The 23012-nt window shown below is 43.2% G+C and overlaps 1 protein-coding gene across 1 annotated transcript in view; it reads right to left on the reverse strand.

Moving 5' to 3' along the window:
* Positions 1-3413: 3413 nt before the first annotated feature.
* The window catches only part of PSMD11 (proteasome 26S subunit, non-ATPase 11), a 31390-nt gene continuing 11791 nt past the window's right edge, over positions 3414-23012 (reverse strand). Inside the window, exons 4-14 of the mRNA XM_025439954.3 lie at positions 20045-20116; positions 19582-19639; positions 16186-16380; positions 11328-11472; positions 10466-10526; positions 8573-8635; positions 6233-6358; positions 5810-5845; positions 5504-5555; positions 5091-5233; positions 3414-4973 (exon numbers count right to left, since the gene is read on the reverse strand). Coding sequence (XP_025295739.1) covers positions 5091-5233; positions 5504-5555; positions 5810-5845; positions 6233-6358; positions 8573-8635; positions 10466-10526; positions 11328-11472; positions 16186-16380; positions 19582-19639; positions 20045-20116 — 951 coding nt within the window. The 3' untranslated portion in view covers positions 3414-4973. The remainder of the gene's footprint in view (positions 4974-5090; positions 5234-5503; positions 5556-5809; positions 5846-6232; positions 6359-8572; positions 8636-10465; positions 10527-11327; positions 11473-16185; positions 16381-19581; positions 19640-20044; positions 20117-23012) is intronic.

Raw genomic sequence — 23012 nt, forward strand, 5'->3', positions numbered from 1 at the left:
GCTGGGGCCGGGGCCGGGGCCGGGGCCGGGGCCGGGGCCGGGGCCGCAGCTGCGGCGCGAGAAGCCATCCACGGAGGCTGGGTTTCCCGAGACCCCTTTTCCCATTAACACCCTCGTCCCCCGGGGAAGGAGCTATGGAGGTCGAGGGGGAAGGCCCCGAGCCGGGGCCGCGGAGGCGAAGCCTTGCTGAAGCCACTCGCATCCCGCTGGACTGTGCCATCGGCTTTCACGCCCACCCCGGCCGGCCGAGGCCTCGGTCCCCGCACCCCGGGGAAATGGCCGGAGCCTGGGTCAAGAGGAGTCGTCGGCAGACTGGCTCTCCCGCCCCCGCCAGGGCCAGGGCCAGGGCCAGGGCCAGGGCCGTGAGCCGCCCCCCCCCCGAGATGGGCCAGCCCTTCACAACTGTGACCTGCGCATTTCCCCTGGCCCTCTTATCGGTTACAGTAAAACTGAAGCAACCGCTTTTCCAACCATCCTCTGATCTTCTGATTTGTTTTTCATGCTAACCACGTATCATTTGAAGACCTGATGCTGGCCAAATTGTAAAATTGACTTCTAGTAAGAACTGCCCTCAAGGACAAGAATTCATATCCTTCACAAGAGCTATTCTTCACTTGTTTTTCTTTTAGTTTGGTCTGGAAATTGATCTAGAGTTGCCCACAAACCAGAGAAACAGAAGATTCAAACAGTATCTTAATCCGGATTATCACCTCTGGACCAAAAGATAAGGAAGTGGTAATCCAGATTAACTACCCAACTCCCGGACTCCGGGCCACACCAGCCCACGAGGCTGTCAACCTGTGGCAGCTCTGACAGTTCTGCCTGCTGCCCCACGCAGAACAATGCTGCTATCAGGTCAGAAAGTGCCAGAATTTGTATATGTACTACCCAGCGATTTCTCTGTCAATAGGAGCAATTGAAAGCTTTGGGGACTTTGGTAACCATATAATGGGGAAAAAAAATGCATTGTTCTACACCGAGGGCTACTTCTGAAACATCCACAGCAGCTGTCATCTTAACTTAGATAAAAGCTGGCCCTTAGCTCACTGTGCCCCTCCCTCCAGATACAACCTCTGCTTGCTCTTGACATGCTGCAGTCCTCAACCCTCCTTCCTATAGTAAGCTTGAAGAAGTCATCTCCGAGGTCCCCTGGCCCAATGGCTGTCTTCCTCTCCAAGGCAAAGCCTTTTCCGCGCCAGCCCCTGGTGGAAAGGCCCAGCTCCCAAGCAAGCCTTTGTCCATAGTCTCTCCAGGTCCCCTGCAGATTATTGTGTTGAGCAAAGGCTAAATGCTTTCCATTTCCAAAATATGCCTAAATTTCGAAGCCTGTAATCCTCCCCTTAAAACTATTTGGATCCACCCCGTTCCCTGTACCTACAAATTTCAGTTCTAACTATTCCAATTCATGGCAGACAGTACCAAGGCCCGCTTCACCCCACTTCATTTCCTAAACCAAAGAAGCAGACTTGCCTGGGCCTCTTCCGGTCTGGCCACACTCCGGGAGCCTCTCTTGCCTTTGTCCAGCCAGCCTTCCCTAGCACCTACGAAGAGGTCTTTGCATTACTGCCTGCACTGCCTCACACTTCAAAGGCAAAGCCACATTTGCAGCACAGCATGAAATGTGCACTGCCAGCACACTTGCTATTGTGACTAAGGAAAGAGGCTGTCTGGAAGTCCTGTTCACCCCTCTGCCCTGCCATGCCCACGGTCTCAGGGGACCCACCGCCACCATCACCACCACCACCACCCTCAAGCTCCCATCACAGCTCCAATTGCAAGGCAAGGAAGAAAGGGTAATTACTGTGCCAGAAATGGCAGAATCAAGGCCCAGACTGCAGACCCAGCTGAGCGAATCAGAGCTGTATTCTTCCCATTCTTCAGAGAACGACAGGAAAGAGCTCCAAACCCCACCATCAACCAGGCTTTTATCCTATAGCCTACCTCTCACTGCCAGAAGGGCCAGCCTGCTTGTTATGTGCGCTCTTGGGCTGGTGTTCCCATGTGTCACCAGAGAATCCCTGACCCCTGCATGGCCCCATTCCCATACCACCCCAAGAAAGAGAGGGCAAGGCCCCAGCCAGCTACCCTCCAGAAAGGGCTCCAAATAAAGCTAGGCTAAGCCCTGGCTTCTGAGGAAGCCGTGCTTTGTTCCTTCAGGGATCACAGAGCAGCATCTAGTGGCCCTTCTGGGCAGCACAGATTATATAACTAGTACGCAGCAGTGCTCCAGAGCCAAGCACCTCAGCCTCTCCTCCCAACACCACGGCTGTCTCATTAGCACACCAGAAAGTCTTAGCACCCTTAAGACTGGTGCCAGGAGGGTCCCCAGGTGAAGAAACGGGGCCCAGGCCAGCCTATGGGCCACCCAACCCTCTCAACTGTGCCCAGATCCAGAGTACTTGAGGCCAGGGAGGAAAAGCAGCCCTGGAGGTCTAGAGCAGCACTGTCCAAAAAAATATAATGTGAGCCACAAATGCAAGCCACATAGGTAATTGAATATTTTCAAGTAGCCACATTAAAAAAATTAAAAGAAACAGATGGATTTTAATAATATATTTTATTTAACCCATTATGCTCAAAATATTTCAACATATATATTTAAAAAGTTGAGCTATTTTACATTTTTTCATACTGTCATCAAAATCTGGTTTGTATTTACATTTGCAATGCATCACACTTCCAACTAGCCACATATCAAAGACTGAAGAGGCCTGTGTGGCTAGTGGCTACACCATGGACAGCACGGGTCTAGAGGAGGTCATCAGACCCACAAAGGGAGCCACAGGCTGCTGCCACCTCAGCTCCTTGGGGCTGCCCTAGTAGGCTTGGGAAACCCTCCCTCCTCTCCAACTCCAGGGCTGGATCCCTTTGGAATAGTTCTTACAGTCCTTTAGGCAAGCAAGTCTTCAAGTGAAACTACACAGAGACTATACAAAACTGAAAGAGTAACAAGTAGTTCTGACTCAAGTGGAGCTGGCGCTGAGAGCCCACCCCGTCTTCCCAGTGGCCGCAGAGCCCCTCAGAAGAATGCAGCCAGGGTCCAAGGGGTAGTATGAAAATTCACTGCTTTTGAAGATTTCAACTAAAAACCAAACCACAACTGCAGGCCTCTCCGGGCACTTGCATGACTTCATATAACCTTCCCATCACAATTACCTACCAGCAGAGGATCTTCCAGCCCAAACCCGTGCCCTCACTGGACCATGTTGCCTTGGAAAAACAGGAGGATGCCTGCATACCACTTCCCATTTCAGACCTGACCGATCAAATTTCTTCCTCAAAGCCCTCCACTTTATCCCAGATCAAAAGGTCTCCCATGAAGCAAACATGGTACCAGAGCTTTGGCCAGTCTAGAAGGCTACTGAGCTGTGTGGACTTGTTCAGAAGCCCTCCAGCACTCAAGAAAAGGACACTTTTTGAAAAAAAAAATTGTTTTTATTGGAACTCATCTGAACATCAGATATACCTGGTGTTGGTTAGCAAGAACCGTTTGTACATTTGATATTGATGGTGCCAAAACCAAAACAGTGACTGGACATGATGGGAAGAGATGTTGAGAACAAAAACCTGATTCTGGAGAGGAAAGTAAAAGCCAGTCAGATTCAGTGAGGATGCAAAACCTGGTACAACAAAATCCTTTTACAAAATATAAATTTATTACGAAAACCTGGAAGGATAATCTGAGAAAGGAAAAGAAAGAGAAAAGGAGGCCAGCAGGAAGGAGGCATGAGGGGAGGAGGAAAAGAGAAGACAAAAAAAATGAGGAGGAAGAAATATCGCTGGGCACGGCAGAGGTGCAGAAGCTCACCTGCCCAAATGGCACGAAAGCCTCACTACGTGATCTCATCATAACACAAAGCATGCTGAAATACAACGCTCTACCTCCCAGCCGTTCAGTTTCTAAGAGGTAAATAAAGCAGCTCCCTGGGAGGGGGACATGAGGTTGCTCAAAAACCCAACAACAAAGGTTTAAAAAACAAAAACGAAAGAAAAAAAAGAAAACCCACACCCCACAGTCTCATTTTCAATGTTCACTTGGTTAAAAAAAGACTAAATCCATCTGACAGCAGGAGGAGGAGTGGGACAGGGAGAGAAGCTGATGGATTTCAGACAGCCTGACTCCCCTGAAGGGGAAGGAGGGAGGAAAAGAGACATGTGATGGTCTCCTGGTGGAGAGGGGAAAGAGAAGGGACAGAGAGAAGAGCAGAGAGGGCAATTAAAACACTGACGTCTAATCTAGTTTACTGTGTTAAAAAGAGCCACATGCACAGCAGGCCCCCTGAGGGCCCACACTGCTCCCGTGTGGCCCTTGTGGACACTAGCTCCTGGCCTCGTCCCCATTCCTCCACAGGTCAGCTCGGAGCTGTGCAGGTGCTGCTGCGGTGGCGGCGGCGGCGGCAGGCCCTCGGGCCAGTCTGCTGGAGCCATTGTTGGGGGGGAAGGGCAGGTGACAGGCCATGTGGCAGGGGAAAGAACACCAAAACGCCTCATTTCAAATAAAAAAGAAAATAGCAGTCTATACACAGTTGTTTGTTTTGGTTCAGTACAAACAATAAAAAGTCGTTGCTTTGATGGTCAGGCAAACACCCAATTCTGAAGAGGAGGAGAGGTGACGCCCAGCAGGTGGATTAGGAGCCCCAGTGGTTGACGAGGCTCCTGGCTTTGCGGCCCTCTCCCAGGAGGCAGAGAGCACAGCTTTAGGTAGTGTAAGCCTTTTTCCTTTTATTCAGAATAACCTTTTTTTTTTCTTTTTCTTTTTTTTTAAGCAATTTCCCCACTCCCAAGTTGGGCCAGTAAAGATTACATGAAAACTGGCACACCTATTGGCTGGAATACAGATGCACCAAATGAGGATTTAAAAACTTTCCGAGCGAAAAGTAGAACAAAAAGAAAAAAGAATCTCCTAGCATTTTCCCCAAAGGTTTCACTCTCCCGCCACACACACTCTCCAAAGGACCGCTACAGATCCAACTCTGCAAGAGAAGACAGAGCAGTGTCAATCGGGGAAGCTGCGAGGCCACCCAGAGGCTTTCAGTCTCAACAGGCAGAAGACGGCGCTGCCCGGGCTGGGTCCCAGAGCCGGCACTCACCTATGTCAGTTTCTTGGCTTTGTTGTAGAGGGAATCCACTACTTTACTCATGTTCTGAATGGTTTCCAGAGCAGCTTCGTAAGTTTTATCTACTGGGGGTTCATCGAAAATAATCAAGACACCCTCCCCCTGGTCCAAGATCCCTGTAGGAAACAAAAGGGCAACCCAGGTAAATGAAGGGATGAGATACAAAGGCACCTGAGAAGCAGCCCGCTCCCTAGCTGCCTCCCTTTCTCCAGGAAGGAGAATCAGAAATCATCTCCGTGTTCCATTTGTGCATATTTATTATGCATACTCTCATCACAGGGATAAGTATGGTGAGGATCCCAGGGAGCTACCAGGTGAAATAAATGGAACATCTTTCAAGATAAACAAGAGCATGATGCCTCAACTGCTTCACCACTGTTACTCACCATGAAATTTCTTGTCAAGAATCATCTGTGATAATTTCCTTTCCACGTCGGCCTAAAATCAAAGCATATGATTAAAGGGATCGGTATCCACTAGTCAGAGATCACACTGACACAAGTTTTGTACAAAAGGGCAAACAGATTGTCAATAAAACAGCAACAGTGAAACTCGAGCTCTGAGCTCACAGTCCCCACGCCACACCATGAAGTTTGAGGACTTTCCAACAAGGCCCATTGAGTACAAATGCTAACCACTTCCCCAGCCCCTTTCCCTGTCCCTGCCCCCAAGACAAGCTCAGGACTCCTTACCTTAGAGAGTTTGATGAGGCTAGATATGTGTTCAATCTACAAGAAAAGGCAGAGAGACAGTGACACTGAGAGTCCTACTTCTGCCTCTAACGTGGGGCCAAACTCTCTTTGGTCATGCTTAGGCCTCTCACCATTAGACAACACACATTCCCGTCCCACATACCCACTGTAGACAGACATCTACCACATGCACGGTGACTACAGAAGCAAGGAGGGGACTGTACTCAGGATGAGCAGGGCAATCTCACTGGCCTCCATCCCATAGAATTTCCTTAACACTTATTCCTATGGCAAGAAAAGCCCAAGCCTTCTTGCCCACCAGACACAGCCTTGGATGCAAGTTCCTATTCTGGACACGTGGGAACGGAGGGGACTAGACAGAATGGCTAGCCAAAGAATCAGAGTCCCCAAGAGGGTCCTTACCTGAACTCGGGAAAAAGGCTCAATGACTCGGATCAGATTCTGTTCCAGTAAGTTATCATACAACTTGGCCAAGTGTGTACTGATGATTGGGTCATCCCGGAGCTCTGCCCGATAATCTGTCAGGGCCTGCCAAGAAAGCCAGTCACAGAGATTGGCACAGAGAAGCACCTAAAGTCACGCTACTCCTAGCTTCCTAAGTAGTTTGCTGGGCCTTGTAAACACATAACTGACTGAAGCTCTAGAGGATCTGAGATGAAAGAAAAGTTATGCCAGAAGGCAAAGGAAAGGAAACATCAGGAACTAAAAGATGGAGACCCTTCTAGGCACCACCTTTCTGTCAGAAGGCCTCATGTTGACAGCCCAAACCACGTAAGCCCGATACTACACAAGCAGTTCTCCGCATGTATCCCAAAGAGTAAACAGGGTCTCCATGAAAAAAAAAAATTTTTTTTCTGCGATTAAATAATGAGAAATGCTTGGACACCCGGGTGGTTCAGTTAGTTAAACGTCTGACTCTTGATTTCAGCTCAGGTCATGATGTTAGGGGCGTGAGATTGAGCCCCATGTCCGGATGGGCATGGAGTCTGCTTAAGATTCTCTCTGTCTGCCTTTCCCCCTCCGTGTGTGTTAGTTTGTGTTCTCTCTTTAAAAATAAATAAAAAATAATGGGAAATGCTTAATCCCACAACTGGCTCATGGAGTTGTTTTTTTTTATTTATTTATTTTTTTTATGATAGTCACAGAGAGAGAGAGAGAGGCAGAGACACAGGCAGAGGGAGAAGCAGGCTCCATGCACTGGGAGCCCGATGTGGGATTCGATCCCAGGTCTCCAGGATCGCGCCCTGGGCCAAAGGCAGGCGCCAAACCGCTGCGCCACCCAGGGATCCCCTGGCTCATGGAGTTTTATGAGCACATCAGCATATAGTTCTGCAGTTAACAGGAAACAAAACACCTAATTTTGTTCAGCCCTCATGTATCCCAGACCCTTATCCCCATCAAACATCCCAAACTTTAGGATAAAATGATCTAGTCTACTTTGTTTATTCATGTATGTAATTTATTTACTTTGAGGAATGGTCTAAATATCCAGCCTCATGTCAGCTGTGCTACAAGGTGTTAAGAGAAGAAGCAAATCATGCCAAGTAAGGAAGTGAAATTGGCAAGAAAGCTCAACAAAGATGTGGAATCTTGGAGACAGCCAGAGCCAAATGGTTTAGCCTCTATCCACAATTAAGTTTTTCTTTCTAGATCTACATTTGTTTTTAAGTTGGTCATTATACTGAGACTAGGAGAAGAGAGGCTCAGAAGAGAATATACAAAGTCTCACTCTACTGCTTAGGCATGTTTTTTCCCCTTTTCAAACCTTGGCTAACAATGAGTAAAAGGCACAGGAGGCAAAGCCAGCCTGGAACATCAACCTCGGGAAGTGTCTTCTGGTCCATGTGCACATAGCAAGACTCTTTCTCACGCCCACAAGAGAAGCAGAGCTGGCACTGCTGGAGTTGAAGGAAACTCTATGACCATGGCGTGCAAAATAAGTGCCAGGCCTGGCATTGAGGCCTGACACGTGAGCTGTGGGGCTTCAAGCACTCTCCCTGAACCATAGGCTCAGCTCCCTCAACCATAAAATGCAGAGAAGAGGTTTGTTGTGAAAAATCTAAGTGACAGGGAGCTTGGGTGGCTCAGTCATTAAGTATCTGCCTTTGGCTCAGGTCATGATCCCGGGGTCCTGGGAATGAGCCCCTGCACCAGACTCCCTGCTCAGTAGGGGAGGTCTGCTTCTTCCTCTCCCTCTTCCACCCGACTCATGTTTTCTCTCACTCACCCTGCTCTCAAATAAATAAAAAATCTTTAAAAAGAGAGAGAGAGAGAGAGAGAGAAGAAAAAAATCCAAGTGAAAAAGGATGAAAGAACATTTTTTTAAAGATTTTATTTATTTGAGAGAGTAGAGCAAGAGTGAGCACGAAGCAGCGAAAGAGGGAGCAGCAGAATTCCTGATGAGCAGGAGCCCAACATGGGGCTCGACCCCAGGACCCAAGGATCATGTCAGACACTTAACCAGGCGCCCAGATAAAAGAACTTTTTGAAACTGAAAGGTACTATATATAAATGAGGTACTACAACTCAACAAGTTTTGTTGTATAAAATTTCCAGGTTTTGATACTGTACTATAATTAAAATGCAACCACTGGGGAAAATTGGATGAGTAATACATGGGATCATTGGGTACAGTCTTTGAAAATTCTTATGAAACTATAATTATTTACAAATAAAGAGATTTTTTTTAAGTAAATGCCCCTCTCCTCCACCCATTCCCTACCAACCCAATACCCTGCTTACCTTTTCAAAATCTGCCAGTGATCTATTCTTGCTAGCCTGAGCCACACATTTTAATGCTTCTGTCTAAGAGTAAAGAGAAAAACAGTGACAGTGATCTATTCTGTACATTCACATCCCATCCAATATATGCCTTAAGCAGTATGCTATGTCCACACAACTTCTGGCTACAAGGAAGAACCCACCCCACAAATGTTCTTCAGAGGCCTGGAAGAAAAGCTAGACCACCACCAGTGTGCCACCAGTCTCCCTTTGAAATCTGAAATGACTTAAAAATACTAGGAAATAGAAAAATTAAAAAGGAAAAAAAGGAAAAAAAGAAAGAAAAGAAAGAAAAGAAAAAAGAAAAGAAAAGAAAAGAAAAAGAAAAGAAAAGAAAAGAAAAAGAAAAAGAAAAAGAAAAAGAAAAAGAAAAAAGAAAAAAGGCCCTTATATGGCATTCACCAAAGAGGACAAGCTAAAAGAAAAAATGACCAGAGAACTGTGATCTCTTTCCCCCTCCTCCAAGGCTCCTTATTCCCAAAGCCCACTGACTTTCTTGCCCTTAGACCTGGTCATACCTGTGCTTCCAAGTCTCATTCTGCTAGGTTTGGTACAGAGCAAGATCCAAGATCTACTTTCATTAGGGTTGAGACACCAAAATTCTACATATTATATACTCAATGTTAAAATGCCATAGAGAGATGAAGGTACAATCAGTGGTTGAGGTAAACTTCTAGCCTCATTATAAAAGGCACATTCACTCAGCAAGAAATCTACAATCTTTCTGGGAGTCTGTCCTAACTCCTACTTGAAAGCTGTCATCAAGGTCCAAATGACCAGAAGTAGCTTCTCTGGTACAGCCCATGCATTTACATAAAGATGGTATGTCGTAAGGCAGAGTTTGAAATAGTGCAAAACTAACCATTAGTGTAGTGTGTCACAGTATTTGTCCCAGAGAGAGAAAATGTCATAATGAGAAAAGCCTAGAACTAAGAGCCAGATAACCCAAGTTCAAAGTCTGGCTCCATCATTTAATAGTTACCTGATCCTGTCCTAGACACTTGGTCTCTCTTAGCCCATGTCTTCAATTCTGATTCTAGATAGGGCAGTGAGTCCTTCACTTTTGTAATAATGACTATACCTGTGGCCAAAGTAGGAGCCCCAAACCAGGGCCACTTGTAGAGAAAGAAGAAACCATCTATTGTGGCCATTCCTCCAAAGAGTTCATGAGTCTATTGTTCAGAGACAACTGCATTTGAAATCTAGAAAGATTACTTTTACTTTACTAGTGATAATCCAACAAAGTACAGAGAAGGCATGGTCCAAGTGTCTGAGTCCTCCTTTACACAGGTCATACTCATACCTACTCAGGCACAAAAGGGAGCTACCTACTTTCAAATGCCTCTTGCACCACACTCAAAACTCAAGACATGAGTGGGAAGGTACTCAAAAGCCCTTGGGTGAGCCATCAAAGCCTAGTTTCTGCACCAAGCACTTTGACCTTCTTAAAGCACCTCCCTAAAGTACACCAGACTTTACCAGGTTCCAGACTCTTGGAGAATCCAAGCTTTCATATTCTGCACATGTTAAGTTTACAAGTCAGGCTCATGACAGATAAATTTTTTGGTCAAAGCTAACAGTAGCCTAACTCATACAAATGCCTCAGTTCAGTTCTATAACTCCCTCAAACCACCTGATGTCTATAAAAGCACCAAACACTAACTCTCCAGGCCAAGAATTGACCAGTATAGAAAATACACGGAATGAACTTAAGGGTGGAGGGAGGAGTGGGAGGCCACATGGAGAATATAGAATGGAGACTGAAAAGCACTGGTCTCACCAGGCATCATGACTGACAACATGCTGGCCTCAACAGTGGGCAGAGATCATAACTGCAGTCAAGGTATTCCCTACCTGCCTCCCCGCATACCGCAGTGCAAGCTTCCCGCTCACCAAAGCCTGGACATCTTCTGGGCTAGAAAGAAAAAAGACATACTTGGTCACTGCTCCAGGATGTTATGCTTCTAAGTATAAGTTTAGGCAAATTTCTTTTTCTCAGAATTCCACTGAGATGACTGCTCATGGAGGTAAGAGTCCCCACCCCTAAACCTGTATGTCCCTCACCTCACAGAAGCCAGGCTTTCGCCACTCTAGGCCCAAGCTCAGCATTGAAGAGTAGAAAAACTCCAGCATTAAAAAGAAAGCCACACTGAATGTACCAAAAGTTAACAGACCCAACAGGCAGAATGATAAATTTAAGTCAAATCCCAGTACAACAGGTCTTGTTAAAACACAACCCCTGTGTAATCCAAAGATCCAAAAAGTCCTAGTCAATATCATACTTATTCCCACAGAATATAGATAAGTTCTGCAGAATTCCTTATAAAAACATTTATCCTACTTGCTGTTGTTCCCTAGCCTCACTCATACTTTAACCCACCCCATTCTGGGTGGCCCAGTTGGCCAGTGCTACACTAAGCTGTTTCTAGGCCCTCTGGTGCTCAGCAACTGCCTGGTCAGAATAATTAACAGGATGATATGAACACTCCAAGAGTCTGGAAAGGAGATTTATCTAATCTGTCTCCACGATTCTCAAAGACTAGGAAGCAAAAGTGCTCTGGAACACCTTCAATCCTCCCACTCTACATCAGCCAGCACCAGAGGCAGCAGCTGCTACTTCGAACCAGCCCAACTCCCTGTGCAAGCCAGGTCTGCATGGCAGGAAACAGAGGTGAAGAACTTGAGTTCTCATAGCCACAAGTTAACGTGCACCTACGTGTTGAGCATGATTTTGCAGAGCAACATGTACTTCAGAGATGTGATGGCCTTGGGGCTATCAATGGAGTCATAACCCTCAAACGCCTCATAGAAATAGGAGTATGCAGTTTTCCAATCCTTCTCCTCTGCTGCATGGATAATACCTGGGCATTGAAAGAAAGAAGTAAAAACCATTATGAAATAATAGACCCATCAAAGATCAGAGCAAGGGGGATACCTGGGTGGCTCAGTGGCTAAGCGTCTGCCTTCAGCTCAGAGCATGATCCCGGGGTCCTGGGATCTAGTCCCATATCAGGGTTCCCGCAGGGAGCCTGCTTCTCTCTCTCTCTGCCTGTGTCTCTACTTCTCTCTCTGTGTCTCTCATGAATAAATAAAAATAAATAAAAAATAAAAAGATCACAGCAAGGGCCTCCAAAATCCAACACAACCCTCTCTACTTAGTGATGAGGTCAGGAAAGGATAAAAGGACCTGTTCCAAAGTCACTGCCAGCTAGTGGTGAAAGCTGGGATTAGAACCCAGGTCTTTAGTCTCCCAGTTCAATGTCATCTTGACAACATAAATCCCAAAGGGGTCAGAGACCCTTTTAAAGGGGATCCTAAAAACCATGCACCAACATCTTTCCCCATGCTTCTTTACACTACTGTGGTTCTGCTATCTTCTAAGGCCACTAGAAAAGGCCATAGTTACCCTCTAGGACATCACCCTCATAGATTAGGAAGCTGAATCAAACATCCCTGGACTGCCTGAAAAACCTGTTTTAACAATATTTCTTTAAGAGACCATTTTTAAGCTTGACATTTTTGTATGTAAGCAGCTCTCATAAGAGAAAAAAAAATCCAACTTCTTTTGCTCTCGTTGTATTTGTCATTTATGGATGTGCTTTTGCTTAGATGCAATCGATATAGATTTCATATAATGCCAGATCCATGAAATTAATTTAACTGGACACTTCCTTAGGCTAAGATATCATAGTTTATATAAACAATTCTCTACTGTTTAGAAGTTGGGTTGCAAAAAAAAAAAAGAAAAGAAAAGAAGTTGGGTTGTGCCCAACAAGGCTAACTTTGATTAAACTTGCTAGTACTTCCAACTGTGCTATCACTTGGGATAATATGAAATTTAGTTCCTTCTAGCATGGGAGGCATCTAAGTCCTCAAAGCGTATATCAATTCTAATTCTGCTTTAGCCCCTTATGAGGTTACAGACCTCAGCCCCACTCATTTACCACAGTTTTCCCCGACATTTTTCACATTGAGATACACTGAGAAAGTATTCAGCACCTTGAAGTAAAAGGATGAGATTGTTTACACATGACCCAGGGGAACATTTCAGCACATTTTTAACCCACCTATCGAATAGCTGCGTGCCTACACACCATCTGGGAACTTCTGACTTAATACCATTTACTGAGTGATATGTGCCATACCCCAATACTTTTACTCTACCCAAGAAGCCTCTCATTTTGAAGCTAAAGGAATCAGACCCTTCTTCACTACTGTTCTAAAGAGAAAAATTCCCATTCCCCATACCTCCTGGTCTAGAGCTAGAAGAAAACACACCACACAATAAGACAGGCCAAAAAAAAAAAAAAAAAAAAAAAGTAAAATAAGGCCCACGAACCAGTATACTGCTTTCCCAAATACATTAATAGGGCCCACATTAGAACTCCAAGCATCATGGCTAGTATATGAGGTTTATTATTTTAAAACAAAACAAAGTAACAACAACAAAACTAGATTGTCGCTCATTCAACACCAGTATTAACAAATGTCTATTATTTGCCAGGCAGTGATGTAATTACTACAGAAAAAATAAGTATAAAAAAAGGACCTCATGAAGCTCATAGTCTCACAGTGGGGAAAGATGGTCACCAAAATGAGATTAGTGCCGTAATATATACAAAAGAATATAGCTTTGAGAGAAGTCCAAAAGAAAAAAAAAAGCACTAAAGAGGATTACAGATTAGATTAGACATATGAACTGGACCTGGAAGGGTGCATGCGAGTTTACCAAGGGGATAGATGCAAAGGGGAATTTCCATGCAAAGAAGACAAAATACAGAAAAGGCACAAAAACAAGAGCACATGAAGTCATTTGGTAACTGATGAAAATGAAAAGATGCCTTCCTTTTCCATACCATGTTAGAATAAAATGTAGCCTGGGGATATGGGGAGCCACTGGAGAATTTCAAACAAAGGAGTTAAATGATCTGATTTGTGCTTGAGAAAAATGACTTTGGGGCCAATAAAAAAACAGTGGACTGGAAAAAGGGCTCAGAGACAGATCAGCAGAAGACTGCTCCAATTAGAGTAGTGACTGTAGAGATGGAATAGAAAAGGTAGGTTTGGAGACAGACTCAACCTGATCTAGCAACTGACTGGATATGAGGGGTTAAGAGAAAAAAGAGTCAAAATTACTCCAAAGACAATAGCTTGAGCAACAATAAAAAATATATATATATTACCATTAACTTGAATAGAAAAAAAGATTGAGGGAAGAGTTAGATAATAATTTTGCTTTTTGACATGTTGAGGCTAAGACTCTTCTAAGGCATTTAAGTATATATGTCCATTATGCAGCTGGAAATCTGGATCTAAAATTTAGGAGAGAGGAAAGCTACTGAGGATGAAGGTGAGGAAACTACTAGTGGCATGTAGCAGCTAAAGTCATGGGTGAGTACGGCATTTTAGAAAGGAAACAGAACAGGAAAAGAAAACAACTAAGAAAACAACACTGAGGACACACTTAAAATTTAAAAGTCAGTCAGAAGGAAGAGGAAAGGAAACGGCAAAGTGTGACCATGGATAGTTAATCAACGGAGGAGAACCAAGAAGACAGTGATGTCAAAGAAGCCTAAAGTGTTCTAAAGGATTAACTTCTCCCCAAAAGTCAAGAGGTTCTAAGGGACTTATTAATTCTTTCAAGGAGTCAATAGAGACCTCAAAGTAAGGATACTCTTTCAACTTTTCCAAGAAACTTGACAGAAAGAAGACAGCAATTTACAAAAGAGAAAAAAGCCTGTGTTTTTGAGCCGATGCAATTAAAGGACTAAGAGGAAGATTCAAATAAAGAAGACTGAAGACAGAATAGAACAAAGACAGGTAAAAGAATCATTCCTAATAAGGAGTAGACTGAGCTGTGATACAAATTCTAGAGAAGAAAAAGGAAAGAGCTCATGTAAACATGGCCTCTATTTTCCTCTGTGAAATCCAATGCAAATTCATGTCTTGTCCCTGAAGGAAGGGCATAATGAAAGGACAGCAGCTTTAAAAAAGTGCCAGGGGCACCGGGTGGCTCAGTAGGTTAAGAGCCTACCTTCTGCTCAGATAATGATCTCTTCTCACTCTGCCCCTCTGCCCACTCGTGCGCTCACTCTCTCCCTCTCTCTCAAAATCTTAAAGTGCCAATATTGGTCAAAGGGAGGACAGCTATAAGAGCTTCACATTTATCATCTCACTGAATCTTCACCACAATCCTATGAGGAGATATTATTATTATCACCATTTTAGAGATGACCTAAAGACAAATTAAGTAACCTGTCCAAAGTCACAAAGAACCAAAATTTGACAGAATCAAATTGACAGAACCAAAATTTCAACCAAGGAAAGGTGGTTTATAGAGCTTCTGCTCCTCCTCTCGGAATGACAATACAAGCTATTTGATATTCACAATACCTGATAAGCAAGTAGTACAGGCATTGTGTTATGCAAACACGGAGAAAACATCCCAGGGAGGTAACACCAGGATTTACACTAGTCTTCTGCCTCCAATTCCAGTGTTCCATCCATAATGATGATAAATTATGACTAATAAAAGCTGCTGACTACAAAAAACAGGCATGACCTCTGAGCCCCAATATTCACACTCCATCAGAAAGGTATACACTGGGGATCCCTGAGTGGCTCAGTGGTTTGGCGCCTGCCTTTGGCCCAGGGTGCGATCCGGGAGTCCCAGGATTGAGTCCCACGTCGGGCTTCCGGCATGGAGCCTGCTTCTCCCTCCTCCTGTGTCTCTGCCTCCCTCTCTCTATGTCTATCATGAATAAATAAATAAATAAATCTTTAAAAAAAAAAAAAAAAAGAAAGGTATCCACTACATTCAACTGAAATGGGGGATAGTGGAGGAGACTTTCCTTAGCCTTGATCTGACACCCTTTGGAAAAGTCCAACATCCTTTACCAAGGCTTCCAAGCTGTGACAAGAGACTTAGGTTAGTCCAACCATGGAGAGAAGTGGTACCCTTTAAGTGAGTGACTAAGATAGAGGTTAAGGGAGATTTTTAAACCTGTAAAGGTCGGGATGCCTGGGTGGCGGGTTGAGCACCTTGCCCCTGGCTCAGAGCGTGATCTGAGGTCTCAGGATCAAGTCCCACATCAGGTTCCCTACCTGGAGCCTGTTTCTCCCTCTGCCTATGTCTCTGCCTTTCTCTCTCTGTGTGTCTTTCATGAATAAATAAATAAAATCTTAAAAAAAAAAACCTGTAAGGGTCTTGGCTCTAACAATTAGGCTGCCTTGCTCATCACAGTATTTTTTTTTAAAATATTTTTATTTATTTATTCAGGAGAGACATACAGAGAGAGAGAGAGAGGCAGAGACACAGGCAGAGCAAGAAGCAGGCTCCATGCAGGGAGCCTGACATGGGACTCGATCCCAGGACTCCTGGATCACGCCCTGGGCTGCAGGCGGCGCTAAACCGCTGCACCACCAGGGCTGCCCGGAAGGTACTCTTCTAATTGGGTTTCTCTGAGCTTGAGCAGAATCAGCTAATTACATTCTCTATCCTGACATCCCCCCATTCCCCACTGTGATATAAAAAGAGCTTTAAGAAAACATCACATGAGCAGCTAGGGTGTTACCTGATTGCATATCCAAGGTGGCCTGCAATTTAGGAGGGCAGTAGATAGCATTTGCTGTAGTTCGAGCAGAGGTTAAGGCAGCTCGGGCTTTCGGCAAGTTGCTCAGGGCATGGTATGTTTTGCTTTCTAAAAGCTGTACTTCCACCAAAAGGGCTTTGTCATCCATCTTTTTCAACTCCCGCAATAGCTGAGAACCTGGAGCAGGAAAAAATATATACCCCTTTGTTATCCATAATCTTAATACCTTAATACTATAACATCTTACTCTCCCACCCTCATAAGAACACTCAGGATAAAGAAACCTGCCTGAACTCAAAGAGAGGTAGTCTACTTGCGAGAATTGTATTTTTTTTTTTTTTTTTTTTTTTTTTTACTAATGTTCTATCTTCCCAAAGAGAAACATAGATCTCTTTGAAGTTTTTGGCATACTAATGACATTAGACCCAAAAGTCCTATAAGCTTCTTCAGATTTGAATACAGTGACAATCTCCACCCAGAACATGCAGAAACTAGTTATTTGGTTCAGACAGCCACTAGATATCATTCTTTTCCTGTCTAGCAATTATACGATTGCATAAAAAATTGCAGGCACTAAGGCTGGTGGGTTGGGCAAGGCAAGAGTTCGGGACATGCCAATGCTCTCCAAATACACCTTCTTCCCACCTCAGATGAGAAAATCCAATCCAAACAGATTTGCACCATATATAGAAATAAATAAATTATGACTGATAAATCATAAGACCCAGGGTGCCCCAGTGGCTCAGTCATTAAGGCATCTGCCTTCAGCTCAGGTCATGATCCCAGGATCTCTGCTCAGCGAGGAGCCTCCTTCTTCTTCTCCCTCTGCCTGTCACTCTGCCTACTTGTGCTCTCTCACTGACAAATAAATAAATAAAATCTTAAAAAAAAAAAAAAAAAAGAAATCAACAACCTGAATGTAAGAGCTAAACCCATAAAACACAGGATCTGGGATTAGGCAACGATTTCTTAAGATGATACCAAAAGCATAAGCACAAAAAAATAAACAGGACTTATGGGCACCTGGGTGGCTCAATCACTTAAACATTCAACTCTCAATTTTGGCTCAGGTCATGATCTCAGGGCTTTGAGATCAAGGCCTGCATCAGGCTCCATGCATGGAGCCTGCTTAGGATTTTCTCTCTCCCTCTCCCTCTAACCCCCCTGCACCCCTACGCCTATATGCATTCTCTTTCTCTCCCTAAAATATAATAAATAAATAAATAAATAAATAAATAAATAAATAAATAAATAAATAAATAAATAAATAAATAAAGGTTTTAAATTAGAATATGCCTCAAAGGACACTATTCAAGAAAGTAAAAAAAGCAATTCATAAGGGGGGTGGTTTGCAAATCACATATCTGGTAAAGGACTTGTATCCAGAATAAACAATAAGAACACAAACAACCCAATTAAAAAATAAGCAAAAGATTGAATAAACATTTCTCCAAAGACATATAAATGTCCAATAAGTACATGAAAAGATTCTCAACATTACTAGTCATTAGGGAAATGCAAATCAAAACCTCGAGATACCACTTTTACCCCTACACAAAGATGGCTAAAATAAAATGTGGCATAACCACACAATGGGTATTCAGCAATACAAACAAATAAAGCAGTGATACATGCTATAACATGTACAAACCTTGAAAACATGCTAAGTGAAAGATGCCAGTCACAAACACCACATATTACAGGACTGTATTTAAATGAAATGTCCAAAGAGGTATATCCAATAGAGGCAGAAAGTAGATTAGTGGTTGCCTAGCAGGGGATAGGGAATAATGGGAATGATAACGAACAGGTACATGGGTACAAGGTTTCTCTCCGGGGGATGAAAATGTTCTAAAATCTGATTGTGGTGATGACTGTACAACTATGAATATAGTTAAAATCACTGGCTCATACACTTCGAAAAGGGTGAAATTTTATTGGTCTATGAATTACAACTCGATAAAACTGTTACTTTTGGGGGAGGAGGGTGCCTGCCTGGCCTTTTTTTTTTTTTTTTTTTAAGATAACAGAAATTTATTCTCTTATAGATCTGGAGGCTGGAAGTCTGAAACCAAGGTGCCAGCATGGCCACATTTCCTTCTAAGGCTCCGAGGAAAATCTGTGCTATACTGCTTTCCTAGCTCCTGGGGGTGGCTGGCTCTTCTTGGTATTCCCTGGCTTGCAGGAAATCCCCTAGAATCACCAGTCTCAGCCTGTGTCACCCCATGGTTGCCTCTCCTCTGTGTGTTTCCAAATCCCTCTGTCCTTATAAAAATGCCAATCATTGGATGGAGGGCCCACCTGAAGCAGGTATGAACTTGATCATGGAAGAGCATGCAACTCTTGATTTCAGGGTCATCAGTTCAAGCCCCACATTGGGTGTAGAGATTGCTTAAATACATTAAACTTTAAAAAAAATTATTTGATTAATGCTACTATTTGAACCATATGCAATATCATTTTGCAGGATAAAAACTGAATATTGGCATTTTTTTTTTCAGCTTAATAGATCATGAGAAGCCATGTTCTTCCATCTGGGAAAAATAGTCCAAATCTACCATTAAAAAAAAAAAAAAAATGCAGCAGGCAAAGTCTTTTAGGGTGTTTAAAAGGCCACACAGCAGAAAAGCTTTAGTCAGCTCACTCTAGCTACCATATATATTTGCATCAATTAATTTCTTGAATTTTATCTTTTTTTTTTAAAGATTTTTATTCATGAGAAACAGAGAGAGAGACAGAGACAGAGACGGAGAGGCAGAGACACAAGCAGAGGGAGAAGCCATCTCCTTGTGGGAAGCTCAATGTAGGACTTAATCCCAGGACCTCGGGATCATGCCCTGAGCTGAAGGCAGACGCTCAACCACTAAGCCACTTGGCTTCCCAATTTGTTGAGTTTTAAAATAGATGTTAAGTGTAATTATAAACAAGTATAATAAATGTAATAGTAAAATACTTGCAGTTTGACCCTTTTGCTTTCTAAATTTGACAGATAAACTTTGGTTACTTACTTAGAACTTCCAAATGGCATTTCTCCACGACAGATTCAGTAAATGTAAGCCACTATAAATCCTTCTTAGAAGTAGACAGAACAGGTGCACCTGAGTGGTGCAATGGTTGAACATCTGCCTTTTGGCTCAGGTCGTGATCCCAGGGTCCTGGGATCAAGTTCCACATCAGGCTCCCCACAGGGAGCCTGCTTCTCACTCTGCCTATGTCTCTGCCTCTCTGTCTCTCTCATGAGTAAATAAAAAAATTAAAAAAAAAAAAAAAAGAAGTAGGCAGAACATAAATTATTAATACATAACTAGTTAAGAGTGGCCAGGTTCAGAATACATTTGCCAGCTAGGATGCCTTATTACTTTCTACCAGCTTACTTACCCAAATGCAATGCTTCCTGGTACCTCTTGGTATCAAAGTACAAAGACACCAGTCTTGCCTAGGAAAGAGAAAAGGCATTGACTGATAGAAAGAAAGAAAAAAGCCAAAGAAAGAAATCAAAGATTGACAGTCACAGAACTGTTACTGCTGAATATACATGTCCTGGAGAGAGCATCAAATCCAGCCTAAGAAATGATCTAGCCCATGGTATTATCTGCTACTATGACCAGTGACTGACTGACTTAACTTTACTGTGGTGCTGTTTACTTCTCTGAGTCACACAGCAAGTCTGTCTCAAAACTTCAACCAGAGTATTTTCATGAGTGGGATTATTATCAATGATCTTTGGGTGCCTGGATAATACAAAATTACTGAAAATACTTTTGATCCGAATGATGTCACTTACATTCACAGTCTGTCTAATGCCTAGAGACCTGAAAGTAGCATTAACGCAGGCACATACCTCCAAAGCTTGGCGTAAGAAAGTTCGTTTCTCTGACTTGGCCCATTCGATGCACTCTAAACACAATTCAACCTACAACAGAGAAACAGTACATACAATATTATGTTTTCACATTCTTCCCACAAACCTTGCTTTGGAGAACAGCTTCAATTCCCTCCTTATCTATTACCCATGTTGCTCTATTTAATGTCTCAGGGGACATGCCTTGATCTACAGTATCTCACTGTGTAATGGTTATATAATGGAGAATTAACTTGGCTTTTTAGACATAAAGTATCTTTGTGCTTAGGTTGTGATCTTTTGAAAAAGAGCTTCACCTTCAAGATTCCTCTTCTACCTTCCCAGGAGGGACCCAGAACTTCCAATATATATAGCCTGGAATACAGATTTCTACAATGGCTGAGAAATCTTTAAAGCAGAAATTTCTCCCTAAATACTTGCAAATAATAATGGTAATGTGTTAATCTGAACCCACTAGTAATGAAGGGGAGAAAGCCTCAGACTGAGCACAAATGTCTTATTCCTAACAGTTGCCTGTAAGACTGAAAAGGCTCAGCTGGCTCTTTCCTTTCCGATACTAAGAAGTGCAACTAACCAATTCATCATCACAATACAATACATTTAGCACATATTAGATGAAGTAAAAAGAAAGCAGAATTAGCCTAACACTTAAAAAGACTTTAAAGCTTTATTTAAAGGTGCTTTGGGGGCACCTGACTGGCTCAGTTGGTAGAACATGTGACTCTTAATCTAGGGTCCTGAGGTCGAGCCCCACATTAGGTGTAGGGCCTACTTAAAACAAAAAAGAAAAAAAAATGAATGAATGAATAAAAATAATAATAAAGGTGCTTTGCACCCTCAGTTCTATCTGCCACCCAAGCAGTGAGAGAACATGCAAAGTAACTGATTTAAAGCAGTGTTCTATGCTAGAGAGTCTACATGCCATCAGGTATCTGTGACATATCAGCTTTGAGAAAGTGCATATAAGTACTGCAGATCTTACATCACTCTCTTACTGCAAGTTTTGTGTTAAGATTCCTAATCAGGGCAGCCCGGGTGGCTCAGCGGTTTAGCGCCGCCCTCGGCCCGGGGCCTGATTCTGGAGACCCCGGATCGGGTCCTGCGCCGGGCTCCCTGCATGGAGCCTGCTTCTCTCTCTGCCTGTGTCTCTGCCTCTCTCTCTCTCTCTCTGTGTCTCTCATGAATAAATAAATAAAATCTTAAAAAAAAAAAAAAAGATTCCTAATCAAAGCATAGGATAAAAAGAAACTGAACTTTCTGGAGAACTCATTGCTAAAACAACATGCCTTTATGTACTTCCAGAGCTATCTTAATAAGTATTATAAGGAAGGAAAAGGAACAGAATATAATTCAAATAGACAGATCTTCTGCCTTTAGATCCTAAGTCCAAATTCAGTAAATAAACAGATGACATTATATGGTAATTTGGAGGATTCACCAATGAGATACTCAACGGAACCTTTGTAACTCACTGAAGCCCTCTGGTGGCTACTTAATCTCCAGTGCTAAACTCAACCAACCTCATTAAAAATTCTATGAAAACTAAAATAAAAGCAAGCCAAACACCATTTCAGAGTTTTGAGAGTTATGTTCTGAAAAGCCAAACTCGGGATCCCTGGGTGGCGCAGCGGTTTGGCGCCTGCCTTTGGCCCAGGGCGCGATCCTGGAGACCCGGGATCAAATCCCACGTCGGGCTCCCGGTGCATGGAGCCTGCTTCTCCCTCTGCCTGTCTCTGCCTCTCTCTCTCTCTCTCTGTGACTATCATAAATTAAAAAAAAAAAAAAAAAATTTTTGAAAAGCCAAACTCATAAGATCTCTGTTCATGACATGAATGGAACTGAAAATATCTGCTGAATGGGTTTAATAACAAAAATACAAGAGTCCTTGATAGTCCTACATGTCTTGGGAGGGCTTAGAAATGCTTACCATCCCAATTTTATCCAGGGAGCTTTTTCAAAGAATACAAAAATGGATGCCAAGGCTCCTGACTCAAGTTGTCTGGAATACAGCCTGGCCACCCAGATGTAGGTCTCTAGTTAAGAAACACTGAATTCTAATCCATCATCTCACCTGTCCCCATTTCCCTGACAGTCCAGATGTGAAGTGGCTCCCTCAAGGTCGCATATCAGCTGCTGGAATCAGAACTTGACCCTATCTCCATGCTTTTGTTCAAGTCAGTACTGACATTTCTCCTAGAGCAGGGATTTTTCACAAACTGAACGGAGAATCTGTTATCCTTTACAGGGTGCGTAATTTTGCACTATCTAGTACTATAATTGGTGAAGCCAGCACCTCAATTCTAAGGAAAAATTTTAAAGGCCACTAGCCTTGCTATACAACTATTTTGTTTGAGGTTCTGCGCTTGGTTAATGCTAACAATGACTGATAAAGGGGTAAGAATATTTGAGAAGTCCCTGCTTCTGGAGAAAGCCTTTATTTGAGTACAAAAGCTTAATGTGATAGAAATCAGACATTTAAGTTTGAAATCAATACACTTAACCATTTTTTAAAATGCCTTATTAACTAAATCCTAATAGGAGAATAGTAACTACTATTCCAAGTCTGAAATTCTCTAACACAAACTCCTTTTTTCCACAGAAATAACTGTTTCAATAACAGGACTCAATGTCAGGTTTCTTAAAACATGCTACTGTTACTGCAGTTAGACTATACCAAAAATGGCTTCTCTTGGGCAACTACCTGGAGATCCCTGAAAGGTAAGGTTAATTTTGAGATTTCAGTTCACTATTTGGAAAGGGTCTGGCTCAGTTCCCTCCTCAACCCAATTCTCTACTACCCTCCCCTTGCCATCACCCCATCCTCACTCTCCCACTCCACCCCTTTTCTTTCTAGGCTCTAAAGCTTAGTGCTGCAATTGATTCAATCCTAATCTGATTTCTTATCACCTTTTGGAATACAACAAACTGAAAACTGTTTTGTAGACCT

Source organism: Canis lupus, chromosome 9 (genome assembly GCF_003254725.2).
Source record: "Canis lupus dingo isolate Sandy chromosome 9, ASM325472v2, whole genome shotgun sequence".
Lineage (NCBI taxonomy): Eukaryota > Metazoa > Chordata > Mammalia > Carnivora > Canidae > Canis > Canis lupus.